This window comes from Suncus etruscus, chromosome 14 (assembly GCF_024139225.1).
Source record: "Suncus etruscus isolate mSunEtr1 chromosome 14, mSunEtr1.pri.cur, whole genome shotgun sequence".
NCBI lineage: Eukaryota > Metazoa > Chordata > Mammalia > Eulipotyphla > Soricidae > Suncus > Suncus etruscus.
This window is the reverse complement of record NC_064861.1, coordinates 94,011,860-94,033,110: the sequence shown is the minus strand read 5'-3', so window position 1 is coordinate 94,033,110 and position 21,251 is coordinate 94,011,860. Positions and strand designations below refer to the sequence as shown.

Below are 21,251 nucleotides of genomic sequence, written 5' to 3'. Positions count from 1 at the left end.
ACCAGATGTGGCCAAAAACAAAAAATAAACATTCTCCAAGGTTGATGTATTCTGCTGAGCATGTCTTTCCTTCTGAGCAGAGAAGCTTCAGGAGAGGTTCCAGCCAGACATCAGGTCTCAGGGTCCTCAAAGGTGGGGTGTCTGTAACTGTTCACAAAGCGATGACCTGAGTCAGCTCAGCCAAGGGGCATTCTGGAACCTTCTTAGGATTCCACAGATGAGCTGCATTTGGGTTCAATATTTTGCATGTACAGTGTCCTGGGGTGCACATTGAAAGTGGAACTTTATGTTTGCTTGTTTACTTGCTTGTTTGTTGTTTCTGGTGATGCCTGGATAAGAAGTTCACACTTTACTGTCTGCAACACACAGCGAAATGAAAGGGCTGGAGCACAGGCTTGCATCTGAGGCACTGAGAGGTCCACCCTCTACACTTCATGGTGTCCTCAAGTCCATGTGGTGGCCTTGAAAGCACCAGTGCACCTAAAAGAAACCTAAGCAGAACCTCAACATGGCTGAACCTTGGGCCCTGCCAGGACAAAGACTGAGCCCAAGGCCACCTCTCCCAGATTCCCGCCCATGCCAGCCCCCAAGTGTCCGCAAGCCAAAAACCTGCAGTGTGAACTTTCATTTCTGCTTTCTCCAGAGCCCACATTGCATGGGCAGCCTCAACCCCAGCCCCCCCCGATGAGTTTCCCCCTCCAATGACTCCATTGCTATCCCACAGCTCAGATCCGGGGTCGGGTTTATGTGGGCGTGGTGTGGTATCAGAGGGAGGTTGGGGAGTACAGGGTGACTCATGGCTGCTCCAATCAGGAGTTTCTTTCATGCTGGACTCACCCCGTCAACCCTCAGCTTCTGCAAACCCCTGATCACTTCTTCTTTGGCATTGTTCAAAGACAAAATAATTGAGGTTCCTGAGTACTGAGTCTACTGTTGGGGACCAGCTTGGAGTACCCTATTGGCCCTGTGCCAATAGCAAGATGTCCCTGCTACTGCTCTTGGCCATGCTGTGTGTTGGTGAGTGGATGAAGCCAGGCTTGGGGATTCTCTTGCGGGAAAACTTGACTGAACTTCCGTATCTTCTTAGGGTCACAGGCTCTAAAAGATGGTTATCAGCTCCAAGTGCAGCCGTTAGTGCGGGCGCAGGAGGGACTCTGCGTGTTTGTATCCTGCAATTTCAACTACCCCAAGGAAGGCTGGTACACCACTTATGGCTACTGGTACCGACAATACAAGCAATACGGCATAACAAATATTGAGCTTGTGGCCAGCAATGACGGGAAGAAACTTGTTTCATTAAGCACCCAGCAGCGCTTCCAGATTTCTAAAAACCTCGAAAATGGAAACTGCTCCCTGTTCATCACAGATGTCCAGAAAAGAGACAAGGGACTGTATTACTTTCAGGTGGAGAGAGGTCAATCCGTGAAATACAGTTACTATGAGTCAATGGTCTCCTTGGAAGTGACAGGTATGTGAGGGGCAGTGTAGACCCCAACCACCACCCTAGGGGGCTCCCAACCTAGCATCAAGGGCTAGAACTTGCCTCCTCTTCAATACGCAGATCTAACCCAGCCAGATGTCTACATCCTGGAGCCCCTGTGGCCGAACCGTTGGGGGACCGTCATCTGTGTGTTCAGTGCCACCTTCGACATGTGTCCAACCCCCTCTTTCTCTTGGAAGGGGCCAGTTCTATCCACCAGTCGGTCCCAAGTCAACACCCACCGATCTTCAGTGCTCAAGATCGCACCCCGGCGCCAGGACCAGGGCACCTCCCTCACCTGCAGCGTGAGGTTTGGCCCACAAGGCCGTATTTTCCAGAAAACCGTGTGGCTTGATGTGGGTTGTGAGTAGGGGGTCATGGCTAGGTGGGGGCACTGCCACTGGGGGATTCAGGGGACAAGGAGGGCCCAGGGTTGTCTCTCTGGGGCAGAGTCAAGCATTGACCCCCTCACCCAAGGGTGCCCACAGACTGTGGGCTCCCACGTTCCTCTCCTAAGCTGACCTTCTTGCTTCCAGACGCCCCCAAAGACCTCGTTATCCGTGTTTCTCAGGTTAAAGGTGCAGGTAAGGGCAGCAGGTGGTTATTTGGGGGCACTGGGGAGGAGTCAATCCTTCAGGGAGCACCCTTCTGGCTCTGTTTCTGCAGCTCCACAGTCCCAAGGAGGGGACGCCCCATCCTTCAGCCTTCAAACCCAGCAAGGAAGTTTCCTGCAGCTGCGCTGTGAGGCCTCCAGTCACCCTCCTGCCTCTCTGAGCTGGTCCCTGGGGGAACGAGTCCTCTCGTGCTCCAACCCCAAGGAACCTCAGTCCCTGGCGCTGGAGCTGCCCTCAGTGCAGGCGGGAGATGCGGGTAGCTACACCTGCGGGGCTGAGAATACTCTGGGCCAGAGGATGCGTGTGGTCCACCTGGAGGTGCAGTGTGAGTGGCCTAGGGCGGGGCCAGACATGGCGTGGCCAATAGCGACGGGCAGTGCGGGTGGGACCTTTAAAGTGGGCGATGCATGGGCATGGTCAACATTACAAGAGTGGTGTGGGCGTGGCCAGCATTGCATTGATTTGTGTTGAGTGGGCGTGGCCCCAGGAAAATGGAGGGCCTAAAAGGAAGGTCGTTGTGAATGGCGTGGCTACCTCGAGGGGGAGGGATTATGGGCAGTGAGCATGGTTACTTTCGGCTGTGGCCTTGGTGGAAGGATCAGCAGAAGGGGCAAGGTTTAGTCCCATGAGGTTGGGGTCTCAATTTTTGGGCCTTGGTGCAGCAGTTGCACTTGGTGCTCTTGACGCTCAAGGTGTCCCCAGTATCTGAGATGGCTGCATTCTCTGAGCCTCCCAGATGTGATTCCTTTTTGCAGAGCCAGGAATAAACCCTAGTCACCATCAGGTGAGGCCCAAAAATCAAAAGTAAAAATGAAGTTGTTTTCTGTGAACGTAAGGACCCCTGAGTTTTCTTTTTTAATAAATTTTTTATTTAAGCACCATGATTATAAACATGATTATAGGTTTTAATCACAAACAGAACATGCTCCTTCACCAGTGCAATAATCCCACCCCTTATTCCCCCCTCCTTCCCATCCCTGCCTGTATTTGAGACAGGTGCTCTACTACAGTTATTATTTATTTAAGTTCATTAAGCTGTATTTTTTCTTATAGGAAATGTTTTTAAAAAAAATACGGTAGTAAAGGTGTGAAAGTAGCAATCGCCATTGTTTGCATAGGCCCAGCAAAATGTGGGGAAACGGGAAAAATCCTTGGCCTGATTACAAGAAGGCCTCACCCCAGAAGTTTATTGGCATAAGACCAACTCTGGGCTCCAGGCATAACAGTCTGTCCAACCCCTGAGTCATTCTCCATGGTCCCAGTGAAGCTTTTAGCTTTAGCTGTTGCTGGTGTCAGGTTCCTGTATTTAAAGATTCTGGATTCTGTGCGTTTCCTTCATTGAAGTCAGGCTGATGTGGAGCATTCACTAGTTTCACCTCATCATTAGATGCGGAGAGACCTGCCCTGCAAGCAGGTGTTGAGAGAATTCTTTGGAGTAAATCAATGTCAGAGCTGTAGTAGGGTCTTCCCTGGTAGAGGTTTGCATCCTGATAATGTTATAGTCAATTGTGGTTGTTTCTGTAGATAGTATCCATTGTTCAGGGGTGTATGGGCAATGCCCATTCTTCAGAGACTTGTGCCAATGTTCAGGTTATAAGGCCTAACTGCATTACAAAATTTGTGTTCCCATCTCTATTAAATAAGAACTTGTTTGCAGGCCTGGAGAGAAAGCATAGCGGTGTGTGCCTTGCAAGCAGCCAATCCAGGACCTAAGGAGGTTGGTTTGAATCCCGGTGTCCCATATGGTCCCCCGTGCCTGCCAGGAGCTATTTCTGAGCAGACAGCCAGGAGTCACCCCTGAGCACCGCCGGGTGTGGCCCAAAAACCAAAAAAAAAAAAAATAATAACTTGTTTGCATATGTAAAATGTTCTCATTTTAATGTGCCTTTGCAAAAGAGAAACAATGCCACAATGTTGGTGCATCTGGGGGCTGAGGGAGCAAATCCAACATTCCCCGTAACTTGGTTCTAACATGAATTTTATACAGAGATACTCTTCTACCAGCATTGCTTATTGAACAGATCTCAAAGGGGGAAAAGCAAGCAAACAAACAAATAAAAACAACAGGCAGGGGGCTGGGCGGTGGCGCTAAAGGTAAGGTGCCTGCCTTACCTGCGCTAGCCTAGGACGGACCGCGGTTCGATCCCCCGGCGTCCCATATGGTCCCCCAAGCCAGGAGCAACTTCTGAGCGCATAGCCAGGAGTAACCCCTGAGCGTCACCGGGTGTGGCCCAAAAACCAAAAAAAAAAAAAAAACAGGCAAAATTTTCATTGTATAAGAAGATATTCAAAGAGAGTTATAGATGTTTAGGGAATACATCAAAGATATACAAAAAAGGTACACATGTCCCTTTTATGTTATAGAAATAGTCATGGGGTGAGGGTGTTGTTTTCGCGACACCTCTTTGGTCTTTGATTTGGCCATCTGGTGTCTGTAGACAGCTCCCAGCAATCCTGTACCAGGAAATGTCTTTGAGTGGGGTGTCTCAAAACTGATTATGGTAGCTAGCACAGGTGCCCAGTGAAGGGAGTTGGAGGATAGGAGTTTGTAGATAATAAAATTGATAGGAAGATAGTATTGATAGGAAGAGACTCTCAGGTTGAGAGTCTATTTTTTTATTTGGGGAGCTGACTGGCAGTTAGCTTGAGAGAGTGTATTAATCTGCTTCATAAGGAGCAAAGACCTGAGGGTAAAAAATGGTTATATGTGGGGTAATAGACAGTAGGGGTGAGAGTAAAGAACTAGAAATGAGCCTGAATGTGGTGAGCCAATGGGGAAAGGAAATAATACAACATAGACATTCTGTATATTGTTAAACATAGAAGAACACCTATGATATCCTATTTAACTATCTATACTGTATAACACAAAGTGGATTAAACTATATGATATCCTATAAATCTATATAAATTTTTGAGAATGGTTTGAGAATGAGAATTAGTGGGAAGGGAAGTTCACCAGTCTCCTTCCCCAATACATGCTTCTGGTGCTGGGTGGGGATAGGAGAGGCTTGGGGCCACCCTCAAAATGCTCGCCAGATCCCACCTGGCTGGCAGCCCAAGCAGCATGCAGCTCGGAGTAACCTTGAGGAGCTCTTAGTTTTCAAGTTTAATGTCTAGGGTGTATTTAGTGGTAGAGCAAATATTTTGAATTACATCCTGGCACTGACAAGGACTATGAGAATCTTTTTTTTTTTTTTTTTGATTTTTGGGTCACAGCCAGCAGCACTCAGGGGTTACTCCTGGCTCTATGATCAGAAATCGCCCCTGGCAGGCACAGGGAACCATATGGGATGCTGGGATTCAAACCACCGTCCTTCTGCATGAAAGGAAAATGCCTTACATCCATGCTATCTCTCTGGCCCGAAAATCTAATTTTTCCTTTCTTTTTTTCTATTTCTTTATTTTTATCCCTGCGTTGTGGGTTGTTGAATCCAGTGTCTCCACCACTAGAAATCCGCTCTGTAGCTCTGAATGTAGGTTTTCTTTTTAATCATAGCTCACTGTACCACACACCTTTCCTGCCCCTTTAAGAAGTCTTTATTTCAATTTGGTGGCAGGGAGCCTACATTAAGGTCGCTCAGAGACACTCACAGCAAGACTGGTATTGGAACCAGAGTCTTGAGTGCTCTGATGAATAATACCCTCCACCCTACGTTCTAGTTACAGTGCTCTAGTCACTAATCCTGGGACACTTGTTGTCTGTTTAGATGCTCCTGAGGACCTGAGTGTGACGGTCTCCATAGAAAATGGTACAGGTAAGAGAGATGGGGGCAGGGTCCAGAGCAATAGCATAATTGGGAGGGCATTTAGTCCACCTTGCACGCAGCTGACCCAGGTTCAAACTTCAGCATTCCATATGGCACCCCCAAACCTTCCGAGGAGTGATTCCTGAATGCAGAGCAGGACTGGGTCCTGATCACCGTTGGGTGTCACCCCCAAACAAATAAAAAACTGGGGGACAACAGTACAAACTGGAGTGGCAGCCTCTGGAAGGCGGCCTGGAATCTGCAGGGCCCATGTCTTCTCCTCTCTCTCCCTCACAGTCCTGCAAACCCTCCAGAAAGCCAACACACTCAAAGTGCTCCAGGGCCAAAGTCTGCAGCTGCGCTGTGTCGCTCGTAGCAGCCCCCCAGCCACTCTGAGTTGGACCCGGGGCCCCCTCCCACAGAGCCCAGTGCTGCCCAGCGAGCTTGGGCTCCTGCTTCTTCCCCGGATGCAGCCAGACCAGGAAGGAGAATTCACCTGCCAGGCCCACAACAAGCTGGGCTCCCAGCAAGTATCGGTGACCATCCGTGTATACTGTGAGAATGGATTGGAAGCACAGGGTAGAAGGAAGGAGACCCCCAATCCCCTAGCTCTGCTGATGCCCTGTCCCTCTCACAGCACAACCCCAGCTGCTGGACCTCCACTGCTCCTGGGAGACCTCGGCTCTGCACTGCAGCTGCTTGGCCCGTGGGCGGCCTGTCCCTGCCCTGCGCTGGTGGCTGGGATCCGAGCTGCTGCCAGAAAACAGCAGCAAAGCCTCTGTCCAACTCAGCACCCAGGGACTCTGGGTCAACAGCTCCCTGAGGATCCTATGGGAACTTGACACTGGCCTCACCCTCAGCTGCCAGGCCTGGAACTTGCATGGGGCACAGAATAGTTCAGTCCTGCTGCTGCCAGGTTGGAGTGCTAGTGGGTGGCAAGGCACCGGGGCAGTGCACCCACACACCACACACCCACACCCAAATCTCACACAAACACACACACACACACACACACACACACACACACACACACACACGGTGCATGGGCAGGAAAGGACAGACTTGCACTGGGCCAGACTCTGCCAATTTCCCTGTGCGATATGTTGCATGTCAGCACTTCACGGGACTGGGTGATGATGGGATGGAGGATGAGATCTCTCTCCTCCAGCTCGGACCACCCTGTTCAGCAGTCGGTTCTGAGGTGAAAGCAATGGGTAGAAAACTCACAGGCAGTCAGGCTTCAGAAGATCTCAGCTTCATTCAGGGGATAAGGCTGAAGCAAAAGCCCCAGAATCAGCCCCAGGAAAAGTCCCAGCCTTCCACAGACCCTTGCTTTTATACACAAGAATCAGGTACCACCTTAGGGTGGGAGCAAAATACCAAGTAAGAAATAATCCAATATACTATTACAAGGTCACACCCTATGGTAGGGCACAATTATTGATTAGGGTAGGATCAGTAGCTCAACACTATATATTTCACCCATTGACCCCACCAGGGATCAGTGCTGAGCACCACCAGGAGTGCTCTCCACCTCAAAACTGAAAGATGTCCACGAGCAATAGCATAGAGGGAAGGATGTTTACCTTGCACATGGCCAGCCCGGGTTCAATCCTGGACAATACATATGGTCCCCCAGAGCTGCTGGGAGTAATTCCTGAGTGCAGAGCCAGGAGTTACCCCTGAAAACTGCTAGATGTGGCCCAAAAACAAAGACAAAAATCAAAAACAAAAAGTAAGGAGTTTGGCAAGAGCGATAGTACATTATGGAGGGTGCATTTCTTGCACAGAAACAAATCCACGTTCAATCCTCAGCATCCCACAGAGATCCTGATGCACTACTACAAGTGCAGAGCCAGTAGTAAGCCCTGAGCATCACTGTTGTAGCCTCAAAACAAAACACATCCAAAAACAGAAACAAAAAATTAGAACTATAGCACAACAGGGAGGGTGTTTGTCTTGCACACAGCAGAACTAGAGTTGATTCCCAACATTCTATAGGGTTCCCTGAACCTGCCATGAATTATTCCAGAGTTCACAGCCTGAAGGATCCCTTGAGCACCGTCGAGTGTGGCCCCAAAACAATCAAAATTGCAAGGAATCTATGGGGATGGAGGAAAAAAGAGAAATACTAAAACTGAGATACATGGGCATGGGTTCAATGAAGGCCCACCCCACCTGACATCCCTTCTGCCCCACACAGATGAGAAAGGGACTCTCAGAGGTGCTTTTTCCAACAAAGTCCTGGTGGGCACTGGCATTGCAGGGTTCCTGAGTCTCTGTGTTATCCTAATTCTGTGAGTTCTAAGGCAGGATGGGCTTGCGGGTAGACCCCTGGGCCAGGTTGGGGCGCAGCAGTCTGAAGAGTGGGAGCATGGTGAAGCTTGAGTTTGGTGTGTGCCCTGCATGCTGGGTGATCTTTCTGAGGAGGAGAGGGAAGCAGTCCAAGCAGATGTCCTGCCAGAGCACCAACCTGGACTACATCAACATTTTTCCTCGCTCAGGTTCCCAGGTAAGTGTCACCCCATGGTCCTCACGGCTGTCCCAGGTCCCCCTTCCAGCACAGACTCTTCTCTCCAAACAGTCCACCCTTGCTTCATGCTGTGTTTGCTCTTGGACTCAGCATTATCATACTGTTGAGTCCCTAGGAAATAGATCTCTCCCCGATGGACCACATGTGGGTTTCTGGTCAGGGGCTGGGGTTAGGGGTGGGAGAATGATGAGGGGGCAGGAAAGGGCTGTCAGGAGGTGACGGAATAAGGCCAAGGTGCATAAGGGAGGTGTCCACATTGACTGCCACAAGCCAATCATGTGTCCTTTCTCTTGGGCAGCCAGAGATGCAATTATAGAATTTTCATTCTATATTCTATATATTCATTTCATTCCTGCTCCAAGAGAGTGGGGGGGTGTCTTGCTCTCCCCACATGTCACTCCAGAGCCTCTCCCAAGGCCAAGGACAACTCAGGTGCTGGAGCTCTACGGAAATGCACGCAGCTTGCAGCAGGCACTGAAGGAGTGATTGCTTGTGCCTTGTGCCCTTTTCCATCCAGGCTCCGAATCAAGAGGCCAAACCACATGGTCCTTCTCAGCCTTCTCCCCCAGCTCGCCCTCCAAAACCCAGGAAGAATCCAAAGCAGAAGCAGAAGTCCCAGGAGGAGCACTGTGCTGGGAAACATGCAGAAGCCACTCCACCACAAGAGGCCAGCCAGGACCAGGAGATTCAGTACTCACAGCTTTACTTCCCTGGCCGCAGGCCCCAGGTGCTCCAGGCACCCAACGACAGCCATGAGGAATATGTGGAAATGAGGTTCTGCTGAGCTCAAAGGACGAGCACTGAGAGTCTCTGGGAGGGAGATCGCTGTGAAGAGAAGGAACCCAGAGAAAAGGCCCTCAAAAAATGAGTATGTTGGGACCAGAGACAGAAGATGGAAGACAGTGGGGAAGGTGCTTGCCTTGACCCGGGCTCAAGCATCAGCACTGCACTGGGTCCCCCATTCACCCCTAGGAGTGAGCCCTGAGCACAGAGCTGGGAGTAAGAGTTGAACACTACCAGACATGGCCAAGAACAAAAACAAAAACATTCTCCAGGGATGATTTCTTCTGTTGGACATGTCTCTCCTTCTGAGCAGAGAAACTTCAGGAAAGGTCCCAGCCAGACATCAGGGCTCAGGGTCCTCAGTTGTGGGGTGTCCGTGAGTATTCACAAACTGATTGTCTGTGTCAGCTCAGCCAGGCGGCATTCAGGAACCTTCTCATGATTCCACCTGTGATCTGCATTTAATGATTTTGCATGTTCTGTGTCCTGGGGTGTATATTAAAAGTGGGAGAGCATTTGATTTGTATATTTATTTACATGTTTGTTTGTTTTTTTCTGGTGATGCCTGAAGAGGTTCACACATTAGTGTCAGAAACAGAGAGAAAGAGGGAGAGAGGGGAGAGAAGGAGAGAGAGAGGAGAGAGAGAAATGTTTTGAGGGAGTTGGGGCACTAAAACTGCAGGGAGGGTGTTTGCCTTGCATGTGGCTGACGTGGGTTCATCCCCAGCATCCTTTAGGATTCCTGCCAGGAGTGATTCCTGAGAGCAGATCCAAGTGTAACCCTTGAGCACCACTGGCTGTAGCCAAAAATCCAAAAGGAAAAAAGAATAAAAGAAGGAAAGAAAAAGAAATGTTCTTGGGTGTTGCATTAAATAATTAATGACGGAGTTGGATGGTGAAGGATGGAGGGATTTTTCCCTGCCATCCCAGGCCACATGGCTCCGCAATCCCCATTCAGCTGCTGGTCCCAGGTTTAGGTGAATGGCAGAATCAGAATAATTCAGAGACAGGCATCAGGAAGCATCAACTTTATTCATGCCCTATCCACCACATGTGAATATCATAACCTTTTAAGCATTTGCTATTCTTAGCTAGCCCTGCATCTTAGCTCCTTTCAGCCATATTCCCTTTGACCTCAATGCTGGCCAAAGACCAAAAGGGCAGAGCGCCTAATCCTCTGGGTCAAAGGCCTTATATAAACTTTCAAGACCACTCCCTGGAATGGGAGGGTCTCAGGTAGGCACACCTAAATCCAGGGTAGAGTAACACTTGGGAGCAATACTATGTCTGTTGGTGACTTTTCTCTGCAGTTGACCTCTGGCATCTGTACAGGAAAAGATAGGACACAGTTTATCTAAGACTCATGCACTGAGAGGAGAAGAAACAAAAGTGGGTCCTGAGGGCTTGGGGCAGCCAAGGGGAACATAGTGACCGGGTGAACTGGAGGCAGGGACCATTTCTGAGAAACCCCCGTTCCTCTTTGCATGTCTCTAATTGCTTAACAGAAAATCTTTTGGGGCATATGACTATGTTTGGGATTGTTCTCTTTTAGAGGAGCCATAACCAATGAGTTACTTTTGACTCTGCACAAAAAATCCCTTCCTTACATCTATATTCATTGCAGCACTACTTACAATAGACAGACTCTAGAAACAACCAAGATGCCCTTCAACAGATGAGTGGCTAAAGAAACTGTGGTACATATACACAATGGAATACTATGCAGCCATTAGGAGAGGTGAAGTCATGAAATTTTCCAATACATGGATGTACATGGAGTCTATTATGCTGAGTGAAGTAAGTCAGAGGGAGAGAGAAAGACGCAGAATGGTTTCACTCATCTATGAGTTTTAAGAAAAATGAAAGACATTTGAACAGTATCTCAGAGACAAGAGAGATGAAGGCTGGTTGGTGTAGCTCATGACATGAAGCTCATCACATAGAGTGATGAGTGCAGTTGGAGAGATGACTACACTGAAAACTATCATAACAATGTGAATGAATGAGGGAAGTAGAAAGCCTATCTCGAGTACAGGTGTGGGGGTAGGGAGGAGGGAGATCGGGAAATTGGTGTGGGAATGTTGCACTGGTGAAGGGGGGTGTTCTTTACATGACTGTAATCATACAACTATAATCATATTTGTAATCACGGTGTTTAAATAAAGATAATTATAAAAAATAAAAGAAAGGAAAGGAAAAAAAAGGTTACCGAATTGGAAGACAGAAAGTTCTAAGAAAAGAACCAAGCAAAAATTCCAGGGATCAGAAGACTGTGGAAAAAATGGTGCAAGAGGCTAGTGTGATCCTTCATGAGGGGGGACCTGAACAGGATGCCCCACCCTGCACTGTCTCCTAAGCAGGACTGGGGTGAACGTGGCCCCCGAGCATTGCCAGGTACAACTCAACACAGAGATAAATCAAACTCTCAGAAGCAAATGGGCTGGAGAAAGCAATAAATAAGCAGCATGAATATTAGCTCTCCAGCTCCAAGATTCCTTTTTTGGGGGGAGAGAGGGTTTGGGGGGTTTACACTCAGCTGTGCTCTGAGGTTGGTTACTCCTGGCTCTGTGCTCAGAAATTACTCCTGACGATGCTCAGAAGACCCTGTGAGATGCCAAGCATCGAACTCAGGTCAGCCCCATGCAAGGTAAATGCCCTCCCCACTGTCTTATAGCTTCAGTCTTCCTGAATTCTTCAGGGCAGAGAAGGACGCTCGTTCCTGTCATTTCTTTTTTTGTCCTATAGACAGACACACAAGTCCGGTGGGAATAGAACAATAGTACAGTAGGCTGGGAGTTTGCCTTGCATAAGGCCAACCCTAGCTCCATCTCATAGGGTCCTGTGAGACTTCCAAGAGTGATTTCTGAGTTCAGAGTCAAGTGTAACCACTAAGCATCACTGAGTGTGGCCTAAAAACCAACACACACACACACACACACGACTAAAATCCTTTCTGAGCAAATGTCTGGGGGAATCTTGATGGACATAGAGATCATTGCAGAGTAAGTAAGGTGGTGGGGAGGAGTCAGGGGATCTACGTAGAGAAGAATGCAGATAAAGGGAAATAGGGAAAAGGGGAAGATGAGGAGAAAGGGGAAACTCTTGCACTTTCCCCAAGACATCCTTTAAAGAAATGGTCTCTGAATCACAGGGGGTGCCCCAAAGACCAGACACACGTGCCTCACAGTTGGGCATTTGCAAAGCCAATCCCCCATCTGACTCACCCCAAACTCTGACCCAAAAGCTCGTGGGGGTGCCTCTCAGGGGCTGTGATAGACAGAAACCCCACCCAGAGCACAAATTTCCCTCTTTTTGTTTTTGTTTTTGGGCCAGACCCAGCGGTGCTCAGGGGTTACTCCTGGCTATCTGCTTAGAAATAGCTCCTGGGGGGCCGGGCGGTGGCGCTAAAGGTAAGGTGCCTGCCTTGCCTGCGCTAGCCTTGGACGGACCGCAGTTCGATCCCCCGGTGTCCCATATGGTCCCCCAAGAAGCCAGGAGCAACTTCTGAGCGCATAGCCAGGAGTAACCCCTGAGCGGCACAGGGTGTGGCCCAAAAACCAAAAAAAAAAAAAAAAGAAATAGCTCCTGGTAGGCACGGGGGATCATATGGGATGCCAGGATTCGAACCAACCACCTTGGGTCCTGGATAAGCTATTTGCAAGGCAAACACCGTGTGCTATCTCTCTGGCCCATGACTTTTTCTCCTTGAGTCTCTAACATCTTGCTTTGGAGCCACACCAGCAGTGCTGGGGTCTCCTCACTTGCACAGTCCAGGAGAAGAAACTGGGTTGGCATGTGCATGGCTGTCTTTGTGCTATCTCTCCGGCCCTCAAAACACAAATCTTGTTCAGCTCACGCTCCACAGAAAGAGGTGAGATTAGTCCACTCCAAGTTGGGGGAGCTAAACAGAGAGAATGTCAGCTTTGAGATTGGGGACCCTAAATCTCACAGTCCCCTTCACTTAGGATTTCCTTCCCTTTGTCACCATCTTCCCAATAACTGGCACCACACGCTGGGCTGATGTACCAGGCATCACCCTTTCATGGAGTGATGGGCCTCCCATGCCCTGCCTCATTTGATGTTGGGGTCTTTGCTGGGGATCCAGCCAGAAGTCTCCAGCAGTCGCCCACGTGTAGGGGGAAGGCTGATCTCTCTGAGCCCCAGCCTGAGGTCCTACACACCTCATTTTATTACTTTATTTGTGGTGGGGGTTCCTAAGCAGTGTTAAGTGTTCCATGGCCACTTCTGGCAATTCTCAGCTACCGAGAGCAGTTCATTGGAGGGCGTGAGAATTGGGGAGTGTCTAGAACTGTACCCCATTTTAGGGAACCACCTGGCACTGGAATAGCAGCATGCAAGCATTTGTGTTAACCCTAATCCATTCTCCCCAATACAGCTTTTTCTGTTTTGTTTTGTTTTGTTTTGGGCCCATGCTCAAGGATTACTCCTGGTTCTGCACTCAGGAATCACACCTGGCAGTACTTGGGGGATTGATCCTATGGGATGCTACAGATCCAACCTGAGTCAGCTATCGGCAAGGCAAACACCCTCCTTCCTGTGCTCCCGCCCCAGCATTCAGCTCATTTTATACGTTCTTAGTCTGGCAGCAGTGTTGCCTGTATAAAGCTCAAATTCAGACAGGTCCTCATAGAAGCAGAGATATCATGCATCCTTTTATTGTTGAAAAAATTTTAGTATTATTTTGTTTTTAGGGTTACATTGGGCTGTACTAAGGGCTTAGCTAGCCCTGTGCTCAGAGGACCAAGTCCAGGTGGTCCATATGCCAGGCAAGCATCTTCCATGCTGTACTTTCTCTCCACCCCCCAACAATTCCTCTTCTTTGCTTGCTGTTTATTTGTGTGGGGGCCTCACCTGGCAGTACTCAGAGGTTCCTCCTGGCTCTGCGCTCAGGGATCACTCCGAGCAGGCTCTGGAGACCCTATGGGATGCTGGGGATTGAACTTGGGTTGACCTGTGCAAGGTAAGTGCTCTCCACACTGCTCTGATTCCCATGGATTCCTTTTAAGGCATCAAAAAAATGGGGAGGATGTTGGCAGGGCTGTGAGAAAACAAAGAACTCTAACCTAATAGTGGAGTGATCAATGCCCTTCTGTTTTCAACCCCCCAAACTCACTATGCTGACAAACCTGCCAAGATGGATTGGCCCCCAAATTACAACTTTCTGTTGCCAGAGGGACAGGCAGAACCAGAGGTCGGACATGTAAAATGCATATGTTGATTTCTGCAATCAAGACTTGGGACTTGGGGCCGGGCGGTGGCGCTGGAGGTAAGGTGCCTGCCTTGCCTGCGCTAGCCTAGGAGACGGACCGCGGTTCGATCCCCCAGCGTCCCATATGGTCCCCCAAGCCAGGAGCGACTTCTGAGCGCATAGCCAGGAGTAACCCTGAGTGTCACAGGTGTGGCCCAAAAACCAAAAAAAAAAAAAAAAGACTTGGGACTTGGGGTGGGGTGAGAGTCAGACATGGGGAAATGAGAAAGGAAGTATGTGTCATGGCTGAGGCCTGGGTGTCAGTCAGAAGCAGTCAGTGCCAGGAGTGTAGATATTAGCTTCCAACTGGTCAGGATGAGGGAAATAAGGACTATTTCCCATAAAAGTGGGAAGAAGGGGCCCGGAGAGATAGCACAGCGCGTTTGCCTTGCAAGCATTCGATCCAGGACCAAAGGTGGTTGTTTCAAATCCCGGTGTCTCATATGGTCCCCCGTGCCTGCCAGGAGCTATTTCTGAGCAGACAGCCAGGAGTAACCCCTGAGCATCGCCGGGTGTGGCCCCCCCAAAAAAAAAGAGTGGGATGAAGGCGAGGAGTGAGTTTCTTCTTTTGGTTTTGGGGTCTCATTCAGCAGTGCTGAGGGGTAACTCCTGGCTCTGCATTCAAGAATCACTCCTGGTGTCCTGGCAGAGCTCAGGGGACCATATAGAGGGGCAGGGATTCAAACCCAGTTTGTTAAGTGCAAGGCAAACCCTTCCCCACTATACTATTGCTCCAGACTTTTTTTTTTGGTTTGGGGGCCACACCCATGGTGCTCAGGAGTTATTCCTGGCTCTGTACTCAGGGATCACTCCTGGTGGTGCTCAGCGGGCATATATGGGATGGTGGAGATCCAATCCAGTTGGCAGTATGCAAGACAAACGCACTCCCCACTGCACTATCTTTCCTCCAACCTTCTTTTCATTTTTTAACAGATATTTTTAGTGTTGCAGGCCAGCTGAGTCAGGCAGCACTGAGAGGGGATTCAGGGTTGCTCAATAGGAGGGTGGGAGCGAGGAGTCAGTGAAGAGTACTCAGAGACCAGACACACTCAAGAGTAGTCAAAACTGGAGCCTGCGGACCATGCAAACACCCCCCTGCTTGGTCGCACCCACCTGCACCAGGTAGGGAAGACCTGCCCACACCTGCCGAGCCCTCCAATGATGCAAACACACCCCTTCTTGGTCACAGCCACCTTCACCAGGTAGGGAAGCCCTGCCCACATACTCCGAGCCCATGGACCATGCAAACACCCCCTGCTTGGTTCCACCCACCTGCACCAGGTAGGGAAGCCTCACCCACCCCCGCCAAGCCCACATGCCGTGCAAACGTGTTAGCCTAATGTAACAAATAGGTCTAGCCAGCTCAAACCCAACACCCAAATTTCTTAAGTAATTCAAAGACCATAAAATTGTAAGGAAAACACCAAACAAGCCAGAAATTCCTATATCAAACTAGACAGGTGGTAAAAGTGAGCTATAATAGACAGGCCCTGCAATCTAGTCAACACCAAGAATTGCAAAGAAATATGGCTAAACTAAGGAAAACCCTAGCATCTGGGGAATGGAGAGAAACCCAAACAAGTTTTCAAGTCTACTAAAGTGCACCGATCCAAGAGATGAGGGTCTAAAAACAGCCATGAGAAAAGAAATACAAACCATGGTAAAAAAAAAAAAAAATGAAAGAATTACTAGCCAGCGAGTGCAGGAAAACCATGGATGAAAAAAATCAACCAATTTAAAGAAGAACTGTTACAGAACATGAGAGATTACATACAAATAGAATTTAAAAAAATAATAAACACTGTAAAAAAGACATACAAGCAGAATCTCACAGTTGGAGAAGCGCATAGAACAAATTGAAGAAAAACTGTAATCAAAAAACAACCAGGAAACCTACAAGAAAATAAAAGGCAAAGCACTGAAGAAAAAGTCCAGTACTTAATGGACAAGGACAAAAGAAATAATCTAATTGTAGGTATAATAGAAGGGGAGGAAATAGGGAAAGGGGAAGAACAAGTGGTCAGGGACATAATAGCAGAAAACTTTCCCACTCTCTGGAAAGGGGCTTCGGTGCAATTCCAGGAAGTGAAAAAAGTCCCTAATAAAATAGATCATAATAAACCAACACCAAGGCATATAGTAAGCCAAATGACAAAAAAAGAAAAAGAGGAACTCCTTAAAGCAGTAAGAGAGATAAAAAAAATTCAAGTACAAAGGAAGGGACATAAGAATCAAACCAAATCTCTCATTTGAAACAGTTCAAGCAAGAAGACAGTGGAATTACATATTTAAATGACTGAATGAAAGAAATTTCCAACCTAGGGTCCAATACCCAGCAAAACTCTCATTCATCTGGAAGGGAAGGCTAAAAACATTCTCAAATAAAAACAAACTTGCAGTATTTGCTCAAACAAAACTGATCTTAAATGACCTACTCAGGGTGTCGGGTACCGGCGGCGGGGGCGGGGCGCTTTACGGCCTGTCGTGCGGATCGGCCAGCGCGGGCGCTTTTGCGGCCTGTCGCGAGGGTCGGGCGGGTTGTCGCGGCGGCGGCAGGGGCGGCGGCGCGCACAGGTGATTGATTGACTGCTCGGCCGGCTGGTCCTGGCAGGGAGCGCCCGGCTGGTCGGTCGGTCGGTCGGTCGGTCCCGGTCGCTGGCAGGTGGCGGACCCGTTCGGGAGGCCGGCTCAGCTCGGCTCTGCTCGGCTGGGGAGACGTCCGCCCGCCCGCCCGCTCGCTCGCTCGTGGGCCCAGGCCATGGCCCCGCGGCTGCAGCTGGAGAAGGCGGCCTGGCGCTGGGCGGAGAGGGTGCGGCCGGAGGAGGTGTCGCAGGAACACATCGAGACCGCCTACCGCATCTGGCTGGAGCCCTGCAGCCACGGCGTGTGCAGATTATGAGCCTCAGACCATTTGTGAGCATCTTCAATATTTGTTCGCCTTGTTACAAAACAGTAATAGGCGATACATTGACCCATCGGGATTTGTTAAGGCCTTAGGCTTGGACACAGGGCAACAGCAGGATGCCCAAGAATTTTCAAAGCTCTTCATGTCACTATTGGAAGATACTTTGTCTAAGCAAAAGAACCCAGACGTGCGGAATATTGTCCAACAACAGTTCTGTGGGGAATATGCTTATGTAACTGTTTGCAACCAATGTGGCAGAGAGTCTAAACTTTCATCTAAATTTTATGAACTGGAGTTAAATATTCAAGGCCACAAACCGTTAACAGATTGCATATCAGAATTTTTAAAGGAAGAAAAATTGGAAGGTGACAATCGATACTTTTGTGAAAACTGTCAAAGCAAACAGAATGCAACAAGGAAGATCCGACTTCTTAGCCTGCCTTGTACTCTGAACTTGCAGCTAATGCGTTTTGTCTTTGATCGGTGGGGCCTATGTGTATGAACTCAGTGCAGTCCTCATACACAGAGGAGTGAGTGCATATTCTGGTCACTACATAGCCCATGTAAAAGATCCCCAGTCTGGCGAATGGTACAAGTTTAACGATGAGGATATAGAAAAGATGGAGGGGAAGAAATAGCAACTGGGGATTGAGGAAGATCTAGCAGAACCTTCTAAATCCCAAACTCGAAAACCTAAGTGTGGCAAAGGATCTCATTGTTCTCGAAATGCTTACATGTTGGTTTATAGACTACAGAATCAAGAAAAACTCAATACAACCGTTCAGGTACCAGCTTTTCTTCAAGAACTGGTGGATCGAGATAATTCTAAATTTGGAGAGTGGTGTATTGAAATGGCTGAGATGCGGAAGCAAAGCGTGGATAAAGGAAAAGCAAAGCATGAAGAAGTTAAGGAGCTGTACCAAAGGTTACCTGCTGGAGCTGAGCCTTATGAATTTGTTTCCCTGGAGTGGCTTCAGAAATGGTTAGATGAGTCTACACCTACCAAACCGATTGATAATCATGCATGCCTGTGTTCCCATGACAAGCTCCATCCTGATAAAATACCAATTATGAAGAGAATATCTGAATATGCAGCTGGCATTTTCTACAGTAGATATGGAGGAGGACCAAGACTAACTGTGAAAGCCCTGTGTAAGGAATGTGTGGTAGAGCGCTGTCGCGTGTTGCGCTTGAAGAACCAACTAAACGAAGATTATAAAGCGGTCAATAATCTGTTAAAAACAACAGTAAAGGGCAATGAAGGATTTTGGGTGGGGAAATCATCCTTAAGGAGTTGGCGCCAACTAGCTCTTGAGCAGCTAGACGAACAAGACAGTGAAGCCGACCAAAGCAATGGGAAAATGAATGGCAATACCTTAAGTAAAGATGAATCAAAAGAGGAAAGAAAAGAAGAGGAGGAAGAATTAAATTTTAATGAAGATATTCTGTGTCCACATGGAGAGTTAAGCATATTTGAAAATGAAAGACGACTTGTTTCTCAGGAAGCATGGAGCAAGCTGCAGCAATACTTTCCAAAGGCTCCTGAATTTCCAAGTCATAAGGAATGCTGTTCACAGTGCAAGATTTTAGAAAGAGAAGGGGAAGAAAATGAAGCTTTAAATAAAATGATTGCAAATGAGCAAAAGACTTCTCTTCCTAATTTATTCCAGGACAAAAACAGACCATGCCTCAGCAATTGGCCAGAGGATACTGATGTCCTGTACATAGTGTCACAGTTCTTTGTAGAAGAATGGAGGAAATTTGTTAGAAAACCCACGCGGTGCAGCCCTGTGTCAGCAGTTGGGAACAGCGCTCTCCTGTGTCCCCATGGGGGCCTCATGTTTACATTCATGTCTATGACCAAAGAAGATTCTAAACTTATAGCTCTCATATGGCCCACTGAGTGGCAAATGATACAAAAGTTCTTTGTTGTGGATCACATAATTAAAATCACCAGGACTAAAATTGGAGATGCAAACTCTTCAGAAACACAGTATATTTCTGAGCCTAACCTCTGTCCAGAATGCAGAGAAGGCTTATTGTGTCAACAACAGAGGGACCTCCGGGAATACACTCAAGCTACCATCTATGTCCATAAAGTTGTGGATAATAAAAAGGTCATGAAAGATTCTGCTCCAGAGTTGAACGTGAGCAGCTCTGAAACGGAGGAGGAAAAAGAAGAAGCAAAACCTGATGGAGAAAAGGATCCAGATTTTAATCAAAGCAATGGAGGAACAAAGCGGCAAAAAATATCCCATCAAAATTACATAGCCTATCAAAAGCAAGTTATTCGACAAAGTATGCGACATAGAAAAGTTCGCGGTGAGAAAGCTCTTCTTGTTTCTGCTAATCAAACCTTAAAAGAACTGAAAATTCAGATCATGCATGCATTCTCAGTTGCTCCTTTTGATCAGAACCTATCAATTGATGGAAAGATTTTAAATGATGATTGTGCCACCCTTGGCACTCTTGGCGTCATTCCTGAGTCTGTCATTTTGTTAAAGGCTGATGAGCTAATTGCAGATTATGCTGCAATGGACGATGTCATGCAAGTGTGTATGCCAGAAGAAGGATTTAAAGGTACTGGCCTACTTGGACATTAATCTTTTGAACATTTGCTGGCTGCTAAGAAATGACCACAAGGGAAGAGGAATTTAACGTGTTTTAGGGCATTAAAGAAAAGGTGGATTTAAGAAGTAAACCATTTTGTGACTCTTCCAAAAGACAGGAAAAAAGAAAAAAAATTAAAAAGCGACTGTCCAAAATGCCTTATGTCAAATAAAGCAGATTGCACTGAAGGACATCAGACTTGAAAAAAAAATGACCTACTCAGAGACAAATTACACAATACAAATCCCAGATTGTAACAACAACAACCCTACACAGCACAACTGCACAACAGCCCTTTCTGTCAATAATCTCCCTAAATGTTAATGAACTAAACTCTTCCATTAAAAAACATACTAGAGAACTGGATTAGAAAACATAAACCAGACTTCTGCTGCTTGCAAGAAACACACATACTAGTTCAGGAGAGGCACAGGCTTAAAATAAGAGGATAGAAATCAATTATTCAGGCCAATGGAAAACAAAAAAGAGCAGGGTCGGCCATCCTATATCAGACCAAATTGCATTCAACCTCAAGAAAGTGATCAGAGACAAGGAGGCTCACTACATACAGATCAGGGGAACACTAGATCAAGAAGTACTAACCCTGGTCAATATTTATGCACCTAATATAGACTCAGCAAAATATGTGAGGCAATTGCTCACAAACCCAGAGAAACACATGAAGGGAAATGTGATACTAGTAGGAGATCTCAATACTCCACTATCACCACTGGATAGATCCAGCAGGCAGAAAAATAGCAAAGAAATAAGAGCCCTAAATAAAAAAATTAGAAGATTTAGGGCTAGCAGACTTATAATAGGGCCCTCCAAACCCAGAAAGCAGAATACACATTCTTCTCAAGCCCACATGGAACCTTCTCCAGAATAGATCATTTCTTAGGATATATATCTAACTTGTATAAAACCACAAGTGTAAGGATCATCAAAAGCACCCTATTAGATCCCTATGCAACAGAGGTAAAAATTGATTATAAGAAGAATCCATGGAGAAAATCAAGCACATGGAGATTAAACAACTTGCTGCTCAACAATAAATGGATCAAAGAAGAACTCAAGAAAGAAATGGAAAGATTCCTTGAGACAAATGATAATGAAGAGACAACTAGTCAGAATTTGTGGGACACAGCAAAAGCAGTAATTAGGGGAAACAGATATCAATACAAGCCTATGTCAGGAAAGAAGAAAATGACAAAATCAATAGTTTAAAGGATCACCTTAAGGAACTGGAACAACTGCAGCAAAGAAATCCAACTACAATGAGAAGTCAAGAAATAATAAAAACCAGAG

The 21,251-nt window shown here is 47.5% G+C and overlaps 2 protein-coding genes across 2 annotated transcripts; both read left to right on the top strand.

The window, feature by feature from the left end:
- The first annotated feature begins 980 nt into the window (after positions 1-980).
- On the top strand, positions 981-9,160 carry LOC126028649 (sialic acid-binding Ig-like lectin 10). Its single transcript, XM_049787590.1, has 10 exons — positions 981-1,017; positions 1,088-1,468; positions 1,562-1,843; positions 1,969-2,064; positions 2,147-2,419; positions 5,805-5,852; positions 6,141-6,398; positions 6,481-6,759; positions 8,047-8,140; positions 8,965-9,160. The coding sequence occupies exons 1-10, from the start codon at positions 981-983 to the stop codon at positions 9,158-9,160; spliced, it is 1,944 nt and encodes a 647-aa protein (XP_049643547.1).
- Positions 9,161-17,886: 8,726 nt separating this feature from the next.
- On the top strand, positions 17,887-20,136 carry LOC126027983 (ubiquitin carboxyl-terminal hydrolase 48-like). The gene has a single exon (XM_049787021.1). The coding sequence runs from the start codon at positions 18,068-18,070 to the stop codon at positions 19,934-19,936; it is 1,869 nt and encodes a 622-aa protein (XP_049642978.1). The 5' UTR covers positions 17,887-18,067; the 3' UTR covers positions 19,937-20,136.
- The last annotated feature ends 1,115 nt before the right edge of the window (positions 20,137-21,251 follow it).